General features: G+C 40.6%; 1 protein-coding gene across 9 annotated transcripts in view; it reads left to right on the top strand.

The window, feature by feature from the left end:
- The window catches only part of chl1b (cell adhesion molecule L1-like b), a 74891-nt gene that overhangs the window by 31389 nt on the left and 25969 nt on the right, over nt 1-17533 (top strand). For 6 of the 9 annotated variants that reach the window (XM_084927538.1, XM_084927536.1, XM_084927534.1 and 3 more), the window contains exons 2-11: nt 8285-8466; nt 11086-11103; nt 12731-12839; nt 13018-13208; nt 13823-13945; nt 14837-15007; nt 15322-15345; nt 15450-15561; nt 15996-16177; nt 17068-17199. In XM_084927538.1, coding sequence (XP_084783664.1) covers nt 8367-8466; nt 11086-11103; nt 12731-12839; nt 13018-13208; nt 13823-13945; nt 14837-15007; nt 15322-15345; nt 15450-15561; nt 15996-16177; nt 17068-17199 — 1162 coding nt within the window. In that variant the 5' untranslated portion in view covers nt 8285-8366. The remainder of the gene's footprint in view (nt 1-8284; nt 8467-11085; nt 11104-12730; nt 12840-13017; nt 13209-13822; nt 13946-14836; nt 15008-15321; nt 15346-15449; nt 15562-15995; nt 16178-17067; nt 17200-17533) is intronic. The other 3 variants (XM_084927532.1, XM_084927533.1, XM_084927535.1) reach the window with 3 other exon arrangements.

Here is a 17533-nt window from a genome sequence, read left to right as displayed (position 1 = left end):
CAGTAAATTAACTGTCACTCCTTGTTGTGGTCATGAAGACCACAGTGGCTAACAAGTCCATGTTCTTAAGGTGGAAGGCTCTCGCCTACATATAGGTGTTTTCACAGTGGTAGCGGCTTAATATGTTTACAACAGACGATCCTTCTGTCAGTGCTCATCTATCCCTGTTTTTAAGCAGTCGTTTTATGACTTGTTATAATTAATGTTTTCACAGTGGCTTTGAAATAAACTCCAAATGGGCATTTATGTCATTCTTGAACTTCTAACAGGTGTATGGGTACATGCACTGCACAGCACCACTGACAGCGTAATTAGGCTATTGCCATTTTTCTTTGACATTTCTCTCCGACGTATGGATTTAAAGCAGCAGCATGCAGTACACTCTGTCAGGATAATTTCCAAGGAACTCGCTAAACAAATCCAGACTCTATCCACATTCGTTCTTGTTCCTGTCCTTTGCTTCTTGCCAAGATAAATTTACATCAAACTTGCACGAAGCAATTAAGGTGTTGACTTTTCAGCTGACCTCAAGGTGCATCACTGCAGACCTCACATTAGTTTTATGTACTCATCCACTCATCTACTCAAAGATAGCGTTCTTGGAAGCATCTCGATTTCATCGGTTAAGTGGTTTAAAAGAAGTGTGCCAAAAGCAGGCTGTAATGAAACTGCACTGAATGTTTGGAACTGTTCCCTTTAAAGAAGAAGCTTCCTGTGTCTTGCTTCATGTCTAGATGTTTTGAGGTTGTTGAATTTGTACATTGAGTAAAAAAAAAACCTGGAAGCATTTCTTTAAACAACTGGAAACATGTTTTAGCCAATCCCTCATGTAGCTGTTTGAAAATTGCTGTTGATAGCTGACAGATTAGATTACTTTTTGATTTGCATTTGTAGCTGGAGAGCAGCTAATATAAACACTGAGATTTTGCCGTGTTGTGTTTAAACACTGTAAATCTTTAGACTGTAGTTTTCACCGTTCCATTTGTCACAAGATAAACTCTGTTCGACCCTAATAAGCGACAGAGGGGCGAGGGAGTGGGGCCACACATCCGACAGATGTGTCAAAAAGCTTAGCCAGGGTAACACTGTCCAGATGCTCAGCTCTAGCACGAAACAGGAAATTCAAATGAGGAATTTCAGCAAGCAGAGAGCCTCTCATTTCACAGGCTGAAATGATCACTTGGACTGCATGTGTATGAGACACCTGAAGGGATTAAAAATGGACCGAGTGCGAAAAGATATTTCTGGAAAAAACAGGTTTTCCCAACACCTGTAGGGACATCCGAATTTCTTGGTTGTTGGCAGAAATAAATTGCTCACAGGGTCTGATGGAGGTAAGGATTTGGGATATGAGAGCCATCGATCATGTCCTGCTGTGGCACAGTTTCATCTGGGGAAATTGCCAGCATCAGTCAGACTACATGAATGAATGTGGAGTGGAGCACAAAATAATACTCCAGTGCCTGCAGTCCAACTTGCGAATTTCATCTCTTTGCCGGGATACTCAGCGAGGATCACACGCTAATGTGATTATTGTCCTGGGCAAGGGCCACTCCTGTGGGACTTCAAAGAGAGCAGATCAGAGAGAAAATGAAAAAAGCTGTAAGCTGTGATGCAGACAGGTGCAGTGCAAACCTTCCTTTAGCTTTAAACATATTAACAGGTTCAGAGTGAGGACTCTGAAAGCATGGCACATACATCCTGGATGATTTATTACCATGTCATGTGACATGCTTTGGCGATCCATCCAAGTGTTTTCATTAGGCATATGAATTATGCAACAGACGATAATTAAAACTCATAATTCAGAGCAGAAATAAGAGTTAGTGGCTACCATATATGACGAGGGTTTGTCTGGACATGTTTCAGTCCTGTTTCTTAATATTACACGTAGACTTTACTGAGACACACTGCTGAAGGGAAAGATGTTGTATGCTTGTATTTATAAAGAATAGAGCAGAGACATTACTGACAAGATGACAACTTCTAGTGATTGAAGAGCTCTTCAGTTGTTTATGCTCTCTTTTGTTTAATGAACTACAACATACATGCTCATACTTCCAGCTGGTCTCATGATCGTCTTGCTGCAGTTGCAGATTCACTGCAGTGTGTAGTATATCTGCCTCTCTCAGGTAGTGAGAGTTCATGCAGGGTTACGAAGGCCTTTCCTCATTAGTTCATACACAACACAGAGGTCACAAACCCCTCAGCTCATCCGTACACCCTCTCTATTTCCTTTACACCTGAGGATCTCTTCTCATTTCTCATCCACAGCCTCTTCCATCCTCATCCTGTCACCACAGCGCTCCCAGTGCTCGCAGCATCCGAAGGCTAGAGATCCCTGAAATATTAATGGTGTGGTAATTGAACAGTCTTGCTTTCTGAAGTGCTGTAAAGCCAGATCTCAATTAGTCAAGCATGTTATCGCTTATTGCTTCCTATACTCATTTATCATCTTGTTTCTGTTTTCTTTTTTCTAATATTTTAATATCAGATGAATTGCATGGTCAAGCTTGTAGAAAACTACTGATAAGGATTATAATTGCCAAAAGGTTAGAATCCTATCTAAATTCAGAGGAGTAAATGGGAAAGACAAAATGTCTAAACACAGGAAAATTAATTTTGACATAAAAAAAAAAACAGTTTTATTTTTCCACCCTGATCCAGGCAGCGTGTGTGAATCGCATGCCAAATGAGCAACTGATCGGAGAAAAGAGGAACAAAATGGCTGAAAAACAACTCATTACACACATCAGAAGCAAAGCAAGTCAACTGCAGCTTAGTGTTAATCAGCTGGTCCATTGTTTTAATTGTTCTTGAATGATCAAATGGGAATCAGAGTGGAGGCATTATCAAGACCATGAGAGGGGCGTGCGGAGCTGCTGTCTTCACATCGCAAGTCTTTAGCACGCAGGATATTTTAATCCAGTCTGACAAGACGAGGATCTGCTTAATCCTATTACATGCTTGCACATTAGACTACAGTAGACCCACACTTCTCTGCCTGTTGTCTTTGTGTGTGAAAGGAGCAGATGGTGCCAGCTCAAGGGCCTACTGTAGTGAACTTTGTATGGCCCTGCTTGGACCCCACCCTGTTACCAAACAACGTGTTCGCAAGTGTGAAGAATGCTCCCGAAACAACTTGCTAGTGTGGTATTTTTCCTTGAAATACTTCCTTACATTGTCTGATCCTTTTATATGACCTGTTAGTACATGTTTATGGCTTAAAGTTTGGGTGTTAAGCTAGAGCAGATGGCTAAACTATAGGAGTCAAGAAACCGATAGACAGATCCTGCCAGTTGTACTGTGAAGGCGTGCCAGAATTGTTTCCTTAAGTAAAAGGCTGCGTAGTGATACAGTAAACAGCACTAGAGTGTGAAGAAAAGCAGTAAAGCTCTTGGAATCAACGCCAAGAAGTTAAAAGGCACTGAATTTATTCATGTAAAAATAAGGCCTTAATTTGAACTGACAGTTAATTTGTAAGTCAGTCTTTCAAAAGTCTTAAAAATGCTAAAACGTGGGCAGTAGGATTTTAGGATTTTATTAGATGTAGCGATTCAGAATTTTAAAATCTTTTTTCATCATGATTTCTTCAGTAATGATGGCAAAAAGCAGTTAAATCCCTGCCTGCTCCACTCTGCATCTTGAAGGTACTTAGCCTTAAACTGCTGCTTAAGAGCCTGTTGGTATCTTTGAATGTGATGAAAATGATGTGCATTTATTTTAGCTGAGAACACGTGCTGTGGGTGTACTCACAATGATGTGAAGAAGCACAAATTCAATCAAGGTGTTTATGAAGTATGCTGTATTTTGTGTGAAGTGTAAAATTGGGTACAGTGGAAAATATCGCAGTCCCCACATGTGAACACATTTTTACATGAAAGCCTATATCAGCAAAATTAAATTAGCTCACGAATAAGGATACATCTGTTGTTAGAGTATGTAAAATCTCACCACTAGATGTCAATAGTCAACTGCATAATCCTGTAGGACAAATAACTCTGGCTGCCGTTCATCTGTAGTGAGTGCAGTCAGCTGTTACCTCAGTTTGTGTTCACACCTATTTACTCTGGACAAGGCTGTAAAACCTTTTGAAAGGAGCCTGACACAAACCAGTGAAGCTCACTGTCGTGTGATGAAAGCTATACTGAGGTGAGTCGTTGAGGAACATTTCTGTCAGTAAGCGCTGCTTCTGTTAGCTGCTGTTAACTGGTGTTAGTGTAAGTGTGTTTGATCTAACATTGTTGTACTGACACTTAGTTAATAGTGTCTCTGCCATCTATAATCCAGTTTTGAGATCCCTTCCCAGACGCCTTAACGCCCACTCACATCCTGGGCCATCTGACCTCAGGAATTCGCATGATAAGGTGGGGCCAGGTTTCACAATGAACACACCCGAAACTCTGGCTGATTGGGACCCACACCCGCTTTCACACCTTGGCTCAGGCGATTAGAGGATCATCAGGGGGTCCTTTTGTCCCTCTGTGGGGGGATACTCCCACTAGGTTTATATCTGGGACTCTCCACCATTTGACCTTAGAACTGAAGAAGCTTCTCGGATGAGAGGTGAAACGTCTTCAAGTAACTTAAAGAAGTCCAGACGCTTTTCTTTGCAAGCTCCTTTGACTACGATGACCTGGATGACTGAGAACCTTCACAGACATAGTGTCAGTTAATATATTCCATTACAATGTGATGGTGTAATCAAACTTTTTATCAGAGAGAATATATGATTTTTAGGACACTCAAGCCTACAATTAGCTGGCACGATGTTAATATTAGCACATGTCTAATCTGCATACAATAACCGCCATATTATTTGGAATAAATAAGCACATTTATGCATGTGTGTTAGAGCCTTTACTTTAATCTGGGAGGTGACGCTTGAGGTGAGGAAGATGGATATTTTTTTCTATTAAATAACCGCAAAAGTGACTGACAACACCTTTAAAACACAAGCATCAACTAGCTCAACAAATGCAAATGGGTGAACCTAACACAGAATAAATGATGTAGTTTTTGTTTTCTGTTTTTGTTGTTGTGAAGTTGGTCTTACATTTAATTCTGAGTGGCATTAAAAAAGAAAGAACACAGCACATTAGATAGAGCATATAACAGAAAAGCACATCTCTAAAAAAATCTATTTCTCTTTTCACAGTATGAGCTGATAGAACACTTCCCTCAAAACAACAAAGGTTTAATCAACTGACAGAACACACGTCCTTGTAGTCAAAGAGAAAGGAGAGACGAGAGCTTTTTCCAGGAAAACTTTTTCTTTTTGCAGAGTCTCTCAGGTTCACGGTTACCTTAAGTGGAAAGGACTGTCTGGGAGAAATAAGGTAAATAAGGTGTCTGGGATAAAACGGATGAAGCTACTGTGGCTATTTATGGCCCGGTTTGCATGCTCAGTGAATCAGACTGTTTAAAAATGGGGCTTACAAAGACAGGAACCTAAATTTATAACCTGGAACATTACCACCAAGCACTGCACAGAGAGACAAAGCACAGTCCCAGGCACCAGCAATTAGACTCGCAGGGTTTGGCTGTGGACAGTTGTTCAGGAATTTGTAGACTTTATTTTAGACTCTTACAAGTTGCTGTTTTGTACATCACAATATAAATCAAGAATATAATTAGTAGATCACTTGGAAGTCACAGGCCTTATCCCCACTTTTCTTTGCTAATAAAAAAGGCTGATTTATTTTTAATTGATTAATGTTCCAGTTATACTTTGATTTATTCTTGTAGTCAATGTAATGTCAACAGATAGTGGAAAATTCTCTCTCTCCACTGCCCAAGTTAATTTCTCTAAGTTCTCCATTAACTAAATCCCTAAACCCAAAGATTATTAACTTGTGTTATTATGAAAACACAGTGGTTTCCTTTTTTTTTTTTTTTTTGAGAATGTGAAAACAGGACACTCTCCCCCGCCTTTTTTAGCCCTAATACATCAGTGGCATAATTTGAAAAAGTAAGGGAATGGCAAGACATTAATGATGCTATCACAAGTGCTTTTGTTTTAAATGGATAAGTAATCAAAAATGATTTGGTCTTGTTGACAACAAGGAAGTCTGTCGAAAAGTGCACTGAATCTGTCACTCGGAGAGAGCCTTAAAGTTGCACAGGCAGATTCCACTTGGCCCATTTCCCTCCATTTGCCCCCCCCCCCTCCACAGCGGAGCTTCTGTCTCGTCTGAGCCTTGGCCGAGGAAGGTTAGGGTTCATACTGGCCTTCCCACAGCGAGCAGCTTTTAACCTTCTGCCAGCTTCATCAATCTCTGGCTGGTGTGATTGCTCTTGAAAGAGGCGGGGATTAAGAGCAGCCCACGGTCTGTAAATCAGGCAAGCTTGAGAGAGAGTGGTGCCCTCTCTCCTGTGCATCATATAGTTCCAATAGGCACCATACCCTGTGAGTTCAATGCAGACTTCATCACTCGCAGCAGTTAAGCTCTTAGCGGACCTCCCTCAGCCAGATGGCCAAGTGAGTTCTCAATAAATGTTTAACGAGGGGGGAACAAATTAAATCAGAAGGCAAATGATCAGGCACAGTTTGAACCAAGTGTAATCCATCGAAGGTGTTGTTAGGTTGGTAAAGGATTTTGGCCGGCACAATAAGACAATGAAAGCACATTCTCTTCTGGGGATTGTAACCTTGGCCCTCGCTCCTTAACCAGGTGGGGCTTACCAACAATGCACAAGGTAATTAGCACAAAACCCCTAGCTTTTAATTAGGATCTGTTTGATTATCATAAAACACCATGTGTGGGAAGGCTAAAATAAAGAAAAGCCTGAGGCAGTTTCCTGGATGAGTTTGACACACTAATCTTCAGTTGGAAATATAGCCAATAGACATAAATTGTGATCGAGTGGGTTGATGTATGTGACATACAGCACGTAGCACCTTGTTGGTGATGCTGTTTGTGGGTGGGGCATAGGTCACACATTGGTTCAGGCAGACTTAATACCATTACCATGAGGTATGGTTGAAGAGTTCAGAGTGCACATCCATCTGACAGCACGCCAGCATCCAATGAATGAAATCGACTCTTTTTTTCCCCTCCTCTGGTCAATTATTCAATTACACTCCTTGAACAGGAGTTTGACCTCAGTGTTGCCTATTGAACTGGAGAAAGCAGCCAGAAGATTAAGAAAAGAGTGAGCTGGATTTGAGCGCTGTTGTAAAGAGGAAGCTCTTTTAAAGATACTGCTCAGTTGGTTGAGTGGTAGTTACTGTGCCGCTCATATACTCAGATACTTTCCTTGACATTAATTGGTTTGCTTAGCAACATTAATAATACAGTAATTGCAATTACTGGATTTTATCCTTTGTGATGCTCTTTACTACATTTCAGTTTTACATGACTGTCACGAGTTCCCTGTAGGCCAGCAGCTTTAAGATTTCTCTAAAACTCTAATGTTTCTGTATTAGTCTTCTGTTTTGTTGTTAGCTGCTGAGCTAATTACTCCAGCATGACCTGCTGAGCTGGGTCACAGCCAACATGGGGACGACTAATGAAGTGACACCCCAGAGGTTTCTTATAGTACTGCTCCAAGACATTAGAATTCCTATACATTGCTCTGGACCGATCATGCGCTCATTATGGTCCAGACTCTCGTCTATTGGATGGAAAATTATTCAGCACTCTGTCCTCTTGCAGCTCTGTCGGTGTGCAAGTGCAGACAGCTTACTCAGTCTGACTGTTAACTATGTATGCTTTTTATGTCTCCCACCCCTCAGGCAACAGTATTTGCTGCAATAAAAGATAAAATGGTCCGCATTCGTAATCTCTTTGAGTCATTGTTATCAGAAACATGCAGGCACAGATCAAAACAGCACGATGATTAAATCGGCCAAACTTTGATGGTAATTTTGATGTTGATTTCAATCTTGGCTTTTTCCAAAAGTAATGCTGAACATCTGCTACGCATTAATAAATCCACAGGCTCCCTCATTTGTTTATTTCTTTCCATTGTCGCTTGAGAAATATGCTTTGTGCAGCACACTTCCGCAGACTACAAAACAATGTGAGCCCCATGGGGAAATGGGATGATAGGAGGCTTTAATGTGAATATTTCTTCTCTTTGTCACACCAAAATATGAACTAGTTCAGAACTGAGTCCCCGTTGATGGGAATGAAAATGTGTGCCTGGTTATGCCTGGCTGAGCAGAGAGCAGTCGGGCTTGGAGTCACGGGGGATTTGTTTTGTTTGGGGTTTTTTGCCTTTCTGTCTGCCAGCGCGTGGGTGGATTCATGGGGTCTTCTACATCTGTGCTACTTTACAGGTACTGCATCTTCACCATAGTCATGAACTGAAAACAAAGTGGAGAGCGTTAATTTCCTGTGACTGTCCGAGATCTCGACACTATGAGGTTGCTGAGGAGCCCCAGACTGGCCACCGTGCTGTTGGTGGTTATCTGTATTTGTGCCTTTCATACGACCTCAGCCATTGACATCCCGCTGGAAGGTAAGTCATGACTCTTTCACAAGTCACACATTCACAACAAAGGATGCAGGATGATTTAGGAGGGGGTTCAGTGGGATGACAAAGGAAATAGAAAAGAGTTTTCTTAGAGCCTTTTCTTTTGTATCAAAGAAAACCTCTACTGAAAAAACCATGACATCATGTGGATTATCCAGATAAAAAGATACATTATGTCTAACAACATAACTCTGCTTTCAAGTTTGAATGTAATTTTTGTATTATGTTAACACCACAAAAGAAAAAGACAAAATCCCCTAAAAACCTCATTTCCACTGTGTTTTTTTTTTGGGAATTACAGGAATTATCAGAGAAATGCATACCGGAAATTTGGCAAATAAAACCAAACTTCTAAGAATAAAAGACACTATTAAAGCGGTTATGCTCTTGTCAAAATAATAATGTGAAAACAAATGCTTTAACTAAATTCTTAGCTGCCCAGGTATGCATCACTGTTTTTGTCTTCATTTGCAGGAAGTAGCTGTTTTCAGAAAGCTTTAAAATCTAACAATACAGCACATGCTCAGTGCAAGCATAGTGAAGGATTAGCAGCTAAAGAAGACAGAGTCCATATGCATTAACCAGACATTTTATTAGGTATACCTTGCTCGCACTGGGTTGGATCCACTTTTGGTCCATATTCACATATCCCTCAATTGCTGCAGATTTGTCTGCTGCACATCCATGTAGTGACTCTCATTCCACCACATTGCAAAGGTGCTCTATTAGATTGACATGTGGTGACTGTGGAGGCCATTTGAGTACAGTGAATTCAGTGTCATGTTCAAGGGACCAGTTTGAGAAGATTTGAGCTTTGTGACAAGGTGTGTTATCCTGCTGGAAGCAGCCAACTGAAGATGGGTACATTCTGGTCATAAAGGGATGAATGTGGTGGGCAACAACACTCAGGTGGGCTGTGTTGTTTAAATGATGCTCAGTTGCCTCAAGTTGTGCCAAGAAAACCGCATTATTACACCAGCAGCAGAAGCCTGAACTGTGTCTGATCCTACCATCCACATGTTGTAGCAGAAATAGGGATATTTTCTCTCTTTTGGACCATTCTCTTTAAACCCTAGAGATAGTAGTGCAGAAAAATCCCAGTAGATCAGCAGTTTCTGAAGTACTCAGACCACTCCATCTGGCAGCTACCCTACCTTCAAAGTAACTTAAATCACCTTCCTCCTCCATCCTGATGCTCGGGCTGATCTTCAGCAGGTCGACTTGACCATGACTACATGCCTAAATGCACTGAGTGGCTGCCATCTGACTGTAGCAGCTGACAAAGTGGCTGATGAGTGTTTAAAGATGAATGCAGCCTCCAGGTCAGAAAAGGGAAACTAGGGCTGAAGTGTCTTAAACCTGCCCTCTGTCTGATGGCCTACAGGGGGTGAACCCTGTAGTTGCAAGTAGAAGTTAGAGTGTACTTTGAGGAAGTACAGTCTAACTTCTGATTTAATGCTTAGGTGAAATCTTTCCTGATGACTTTATTGTCTCAGTCACTAGTTTCAAGCTCAAAACATCTGGTTTAATAAAAACAATGTAGTTTCCAAACTCCAGCTTTAGTTCAGGCACACCACAAAAGTGAGCTCAGCTCTAATTCCAGTAGATCAGATAATCTCTGCCAGTCTACATCAGATGATTGCTCTGCTGATTCATTTCTTCACAATCATTTGGCGTCTGCAAGCCACTTAACAACCCATGCCCACCCCTTTTATGTTATGTCTGGCTTAATCAGTGTCACATTGATATCTGCTCTGTTCTGTCTGGGGGTCTTGCTGCTGCTCTCTGCTCCACCACTTGCTTGCTTTCGAAGTATGTGAGTGGAAGCGCAGGACAGTCCCAGAAGAGATGATGACTGAAATAACAATCTTCTTTTAATGACAAAAAAAATCTGCAAGAGGTAATTCACGTGTAAATTCATCTGTAAACAAATAAATCATAAAAGTTATGGTGGGGTTTCCAAATTTCTCTGTGATGAGTTACAGTTCTGCACAAATTGGTTGAATTCTGACAACAGACTGACAGACTGGCACATAAACACACATTCAGAGCTACTCCAAGAAAACGATTCATGAATGAAAGAAAGGTTAAATGTATAAAGGGCTGTTTTGTTGTTTGTGCTCATCCACAGAGAGCACTTCTCCTTGAAGTGTTTTTTATCAGAAAAAGAAAGGCGCTGAATAATTTAGAGGGGAATACATCACACTGTAGAGAACTGTTACAATCGTCAAGCATTTTGTGAATTGAATATATTTACAGTTATTATCTTGTTTGAATCAGCTTTTTCTTTCCTTTTGTGTTAGCTGTATGCGTGTATCCCAGTTTCCTTGGTAACGCGCATCAACCCTCTTCCTCTAAATTATTCAGTTAAAAAATATCTCTTAAGGGCTTGATAAAGAACAGTTCAAACAGGTTTTGTGAAAAAGGCAGCTGCATTTTGGGGCTCATTGTCAGAGAAGTCTTTTTAATTCTGCCTTGTGTTTTCCATTACACGGGTGTATGTTACAAAGGGCTTGTGTTTAGAGAATACTTGACAAGAAAGGATTATTCCCAAACTGCTGACTGTTTCTGGTTTATTTCCCCCTGCTGCCATGGATTATATAGTTTTAGGTCACATAAACAGTAAGTTTACCCTGCCATACTGTAGCTAGTATTAGTGAAGTCTTCTGCTCTCTCCTTTTCATCTCCTGGCTTTCAATTAAGCTTAGCACTAGCTTTACTTACAGCCATATGTGTTGGATCTGAATACCATGTGTCATCAGTCATGACTCCATAATACTGGTACTTACACTTCTAGGACTCGTGGCATGTGCTTTTCCCTTTACACCAAATCCAATCATTAATGCAGTGTTGTGCGTTTTCCATCCACACCACATGTCACTACTTTATCATCAAGGCCATCAGAGACTAAATGAAGAGCTTTTATTCCAGAATAAAGCAAGTCTAACAAAGTGATTCATTGCATTAGCACACTGTCACCTTAATAGATACATTTGTTTTCTTTGTTTTTGGACATGTAATTGTCATAGTAGTGCAGTGGTTCCCAACCAAGCAGCAATGAAGCTAAGTTGAAAGTGCCAAAACTGCAGTTCCTCAATTAGCCATTTGAAGGTTGCTACAGAAATGAGTTAAACCCATACATTTCCATTCTACAGTGCCCAATGTTTGATTATTAACCCTCTGAGATCTAATTTGTAAGTGGTGAAAACCACAACCCTAACCCGAAATCCCAACCTGAGGCAACTAAAATATGCAATAATGTTTTAAATACATTGTTTGCAATCAGGAAGAGAACTAAATCATTCTTAATAAGGGGTCTTGGGAGCCGCAGGGAGTAAAACTATTGTGGGCCCTACATGAACTAGCCTACATGGGTCCCACATGGGGTTTTTTTTGGGCAAGCCAACTATGGGTTTGCTAATAAAACCCATAGAAGGTCCCCAAAGGGAAAACCTGCTGTGGGCTCCGTGTGGGCACACCCGCTTATGACCAGTGTGGGATAAGTTTGTGTTTGCCCACAACCCCCACAGTTCACCCACACACCTTCCCACTGTGGGCACATCTACTGGGTTAGACCGCAGAGGGTTAAAGACCATGTTTGGAGCCTTGTACACAAAAATGGTTTGGGCCTCTACTGAGGCCTCAATCTTTATATTAACAGTTACAGCAGTCACACCCCTGATCAGTGTCTGCTTGGCATCCACCAATTAAAGTCATTGAACTGGACCATGTTGTAACATGTTTAAGGTGTTGGTGCCTTTTGCAGCATTTTAATCCCATTATTTGACAAATGATATGACCTCCTGTGAGGTACAGACCAGCCAATTTTGCTGAGTAAAATTCTAGTATTATATGATTTTATATTATGAATATGTTACATGCACTAATTAGCAAGTATCTGTGACTGTGTATTACATCCATTCAGCTTATGGATGCTAAGTAAACTTGCTAGAATTAGCCTGTAACTGACTGATAGCACTTGTTGAAATATGGTCATTTTTGTCTTCCAAAATACAACAAGATGGCACTTTTCCATGCCAGACTTCTTAAAACCTCAAAAGCAGACTATATTGAAGATGTGTTGAGGTAAGTCAAAAGCATATTCCTCAGGAAATTGGCATTCACAAATCTAAAATGTTGGGAACCACTGTCCTAGTATCATGATGAGTATGACACATTTCTTAATAGCTTTCTTGAGGCCTGTGTTGTTTCTTTAATTTTCAAGCTTGCCTGTCTGTTTGTTGCCCAGTTGAGCAGCTGCCCACCATCACAGCTCAGTCGCCCAGCACTCTCATCGCCTTTCCCTTTGACGAAAGCTTCCCCGTGATTTGTGAAGCCAAAGGGAATCCCGAGCCAGAGTGAGTACTTCAAAGGACGGGAGCTTGTTATTAGCAGTCAAACAGGCACTAAATACCAAACAACACTTTAGCATCAACATGTTGCACTTCGATGCTTTGATTTGTAACTTTGGGTACTGAGTATGCTACAGTCTCAGCTTTAAGACTTGACATTTTAACACTGGCTTTCTTTATGTAGATTCAGATGGACAAAGAATGACCAGGAATTCGACCCCTTTCTAGACCCCCGCCTGATGAAAGAAGAGAATTCTGGGACCTTTGTGATACCCAATAATGGGAACCTTACAGAGTACCAGGGAACCTATCGCTGTTACGCCTCAAACAAACTAGGCATCGCCATATCGAAGGAGATTGAGTTCATTGTGCCCAGTGAGTAACCTGCATCTTTGAGTGTGCGTGCAGATGTGTGTGTGTGTGAGGTGCTCTGTTACAGAGCTTTCAAAGTGATTCAGGGCCAGCAGCTCCCTGTAATGACTGCACCTCTCTGTTGTGAGCTTTTCATTGTATTGGACGTGGCAGAAAGTCATTGAGGTTCCCGAGCGCTCCACCCCTCGCAGCGTCTCATCTATAGGTCTGCACCAGAAAAAGCATCGGGTGTGATCTAGCCTCTCCATCATTTCCTTTGCCTCATTTTTCATTTTGTTCCAAAGAACACTACATAAATTCTCCAAGAAAATCCACTCCACAGGGGACTTTGACTAAATTTGGCTGGGCTTCAACCGCTCAGCACTGGTGACAGGGCCATGAACAATAGCGGTAGGGATGTCTGTTTTGTTTCTGAGGGCCAGAACTGAAGATAATAAATAAATAAATAAATAAATAAACAGAGCACACTAGGATTCAATCTATTGAATGATTCGCAGCACAGGTACACGTGCTACACGTAGAATTGAAGAATGATATTACTGCCACCTTCTGTTGAAAAGAAAAACTGCACCACACTATTTATTATTTTTTTCAATTCTAGTTTATCTTGTTTTCAGATGTTCCTAAATTCCCTAAAGAGACACTCGATCCTGTCGTGGTAGAAGAAGGCCAGCCATTTACTTTAAAATGTGACCCACCTAACGGTATACCTCCACTGCAGATCTACTGGATGACTATTAGTAAGTAATATCTCATGTTGTGATGTGTGCACAGTTTGGTATTGACTTTCTAACTTGGTTAATTAAAAAATAGTTTAGACGGTAAATTTCATAAGATATATTAGGCTTATAAAAATGTGTTTTGAATCACATCCTACTCAGAAGGTGGGTAAGTCATTGCAGACTCTCTTTTCAAAGCCACAGAACTTCTTTATATTCACATTCCCACATACATGAAATATATCCGGTAAAATGTTTGTTATGTTTAGCTTTACTGAAGAGTTGGAAGAAGCCAGTAGTAAAATTATGGTATGGAGTGTTTTTGAACAGTTTAAAAGATTTTTTTTCCATGTATAAAGACACTTCACAGCCGTGGTGGCAGAAGTGTTATAGAAGTGTTATCCATTATATCAGTGCAGAAATGACTGCTTCAGCTGGTGGGGTTATTAGAGTGATGAGCTTTCTCTGCTTCGTAGGCAGTTTGGAAGTTTATACCAGAGATAAATAAGGTACAGAAGACCAAAATAAAGACTGTTCTTCTAGGTCTTTGTAAAACAGTGAAACATTCATTCTCTTTGTGCCACAGTTATTTAAAAATGAGAGGGGAATTCATTATTGTGTGTAGCTGTGTTTATGAAACATATAACAAGTGATCCAAATTAGATGATGGTAGTTGATTTTTACTATTCCCAAGCCATAAAATTTCAGAAACTTGTAGTCAATCTGTAAACATATATTTTTTTGTGAAGGTCTTAGTAACTGTCTCAGTGAAGTATTAGGAAAATTACTTCATTATGTTCCAATGTCGTTTAGCTGGGTTAAGATGAAGTACATGGTTTTAAATCAGCAGTTGTTCAATTAAAGATTGTTTACATCTACATGGAATCATTGCCACCGTCTTACTGTGCTCAGATCTCCAGCACATTGAGCAGGATCAGAGGGTGTCCGTGGGCCTGAACGGAGACCTTTACTTCTCCCATGCAGTGGAGAAGGACAGCAGGAGAGACTACTGCTGCTTCGCCTCCTTCCCCAGAATACGAACGATCGTTCAGAAGACCGCCATGTCTGTCATTGTCAAGACAAGTAGGTGTCTCGTTGTTTTCTTTGTCTCCACTCGATTATTGTTTGCCTCTCAAACCAGCGTGACGTGTACTTTGATTTTGGAGCACTGTTCATTTACCAGCACATTCGCCGATACCGTTGTTGAAAGGAAACACTTCAAAAGCCATCCCAGTGTCACACTGTTTTGTTTGTGCGCATCTTTTTGTTTCTATGATTTTATGATGTGACTCAGATGTTGGTGATGTGCATCATCCACATTTTTCACATGTTCATTGTGTGTTTTTTTTTTTTTTCTTGTTTGTTTGTTTTTTTGGTCTCATCCGTCATGATTTTAGGAAAAAGTGACAGTTCTGAAAATGGTAAGTTATATTAGTGTATTTCTGCATGTGTATGAACTGCTTTATGCACAAGAAAGGTGTGTGAATATGCTGTTCTGTCTTACTGTGTATTCTGTTCTTTTCAGCTAATGCAATTCTGGAGAGAAAACCCTCTCTTCTGACGCCCCCTGGTGGCAAATCAGAGATACAGCTGGTCAAAGGAGAGGACCTGAACCTGGAGTGTATTGCTGAAGGATTGTGAGTAATAATTTACCTTAATGTTTTAGAGTTACTATATTAGCAGTTATATTGCTATGTTAGAGTAGCATGGTGGTGTGGTAGTTAGCACTGTCCCCTCAAAGCAAGAAGGTTCTGGGTTCAAATCCACAGTGTGGCTTTGGGCTTTCTGTTGGGAATTAGCATGTTTTCCATGTGTTTGCATGGATTCTCTTCAGGTACTCTGGCTTGCTTGCACAGTCCAAAGACACTTAATTAGTTTGGTTGGTTGTAGGTGTGAATGGTTGTCTGTGTTTTCCCTGTGACAGACAGGTGACCAGTCCAGGGTGTGGCTATCTTTCTTGCCCTATGACTGCTGGGATAAGCTCTAGCCCTTCCAGGACCTTTAATTTTAGCCATGTAAAGGCAGTATGTCACTATTTTTAGGCTCACCATTTGTTCCCATTTTCTGTCAGTCCAACTCCACAGGTTGAATGGATGAAAATGGGCCACAAATTTCCTAGTAAAGTGAGATTTGAGAATCATGGAAAATTGGTGATTGTGCCAAGAGCTGAGCAGGAAGACAGTGGGAAGTACATGTGCAAGGCAAAGAATCCACTGGGAGAAGTTCAACATACCTTCACCGTGACAGTCGAAGGTAAAAACAGTGTACAGTGCAACACACTGCAATGTTGTCACATCTGGTTTGTCGACATTGATTTCATTATTTCTGTTTGACAAATTAGTCTAATCATTGATAAAAAGGGGTTTAAAGACCAGCTGCTGTGATGATACATTATGTTAAAATCCTCACAAGTAAAAGTTCTGCTTTAAGAAATTTGCTTAGATAAAAGTATGATTCTTCTGTTATTGTATATCAAATGATCACCTAACTCTAATGCTTTAATCTGTAAATTAGATTCTATGATTAGTGGAAATAGAGCTAGTTTTTATTTAGTTATTATACTCTGTTCCCACATCTGCCAAATGATTATCAGGTACAGGAAAGATTAAGAAAAGGCTCTGATGGCTGATACATTTTTATTCTTATTTTCTAAAGCCTCAAATGGAAAAAAAGCTTTAAATATCATTGAAAGATGAAGATCTGATTGCATAAACATCTGAAATCCAACTACATACTGGTTTTAAAGCAAAAGCTCACTAAATGAATGATAGCTTTTGATGCATGCCCATTGTTTACTGACAGATTACACCTTAAAACAGCAGCTTTGTTATTTTTTTCACTGTCAGCTTCCTTTCTTTTGATTGCTATGTTAAACATGGTTGTGTGTGTGAAAGACGGTGTTAAGAATAAATCCAAGTAATGCATAATAGTATAATCTCTATATCATGGTGGCAGGTGGTGAGGCTGAAGGCAGCTGAAGAGCCTTTTGTGGGTCCATTTCTGTGTGTAATGGGTAGTAAATGTAGCATTCATTTTTACTGAATAATACATATTGCGTAACTATTCCTGTGATTGTGTTCTCCTCTGTAAGTGCTCAGTGTCTTCTTTATACTGATAACATCACGCTGACTGTGTGTTCTCAGAGCCTCCAGAGTGGGTGTTTGAGCCTGAGAGTCAGCTCAGTATGATCGGCTCAGACGTGCACATCAAGTGCTCTGCCAGTGGGATTCCTCAGCCGACGACTACATGGAGGGTGAACGGTGGACCTCTGCAGGGTCAGTCCCACAGCAGTCTCACTTAAAGCTCACTTCACTTCTTTCTACTGCGAGCTCCTTGTGATTGCTAGACATGTTGAACCCCACAGAAAGGCTAAAGGTTGATGCTGCTTTGTTCAGTGTTACAACGTAGAACATGAGGAGGAAGTATCCAGAAGTGGGAAAGTACTCCAAGGATGATGGATGTGAACATAATTGTGTAGTATCTGTTGAGACACAACCATAGAATCTAAGAAAAGGCAAACAGAGACAAGTAAAACGCTGACGTGAATACTATTAATTAAGTTTGTACATTAAAGGTAATGTGCACTGCATGTTTGAGAATATGAGGGAT

This window comes from Perissodus microlepis, chromosome 5 (assembly GCF_051167445.1).
Source record: "Perissodus microlepis isolate ML-2025 ecotype Zambia chromosome 5, ASM5116744v1, whole genome shotgun sequence".
Taxonomy (NCBI): domain Eukaryota; kingdom Metazoa; phylum Chordata; class Actinopteri; order Cichliformes; family Cichlidae; genus Perissodus; species Perissodus microlepis.
The sequence above is the reverse complement of the archived record's forward strand: the minus strand, read 5'-3'. Positions and strand labels throughout refer to the sequence as shown.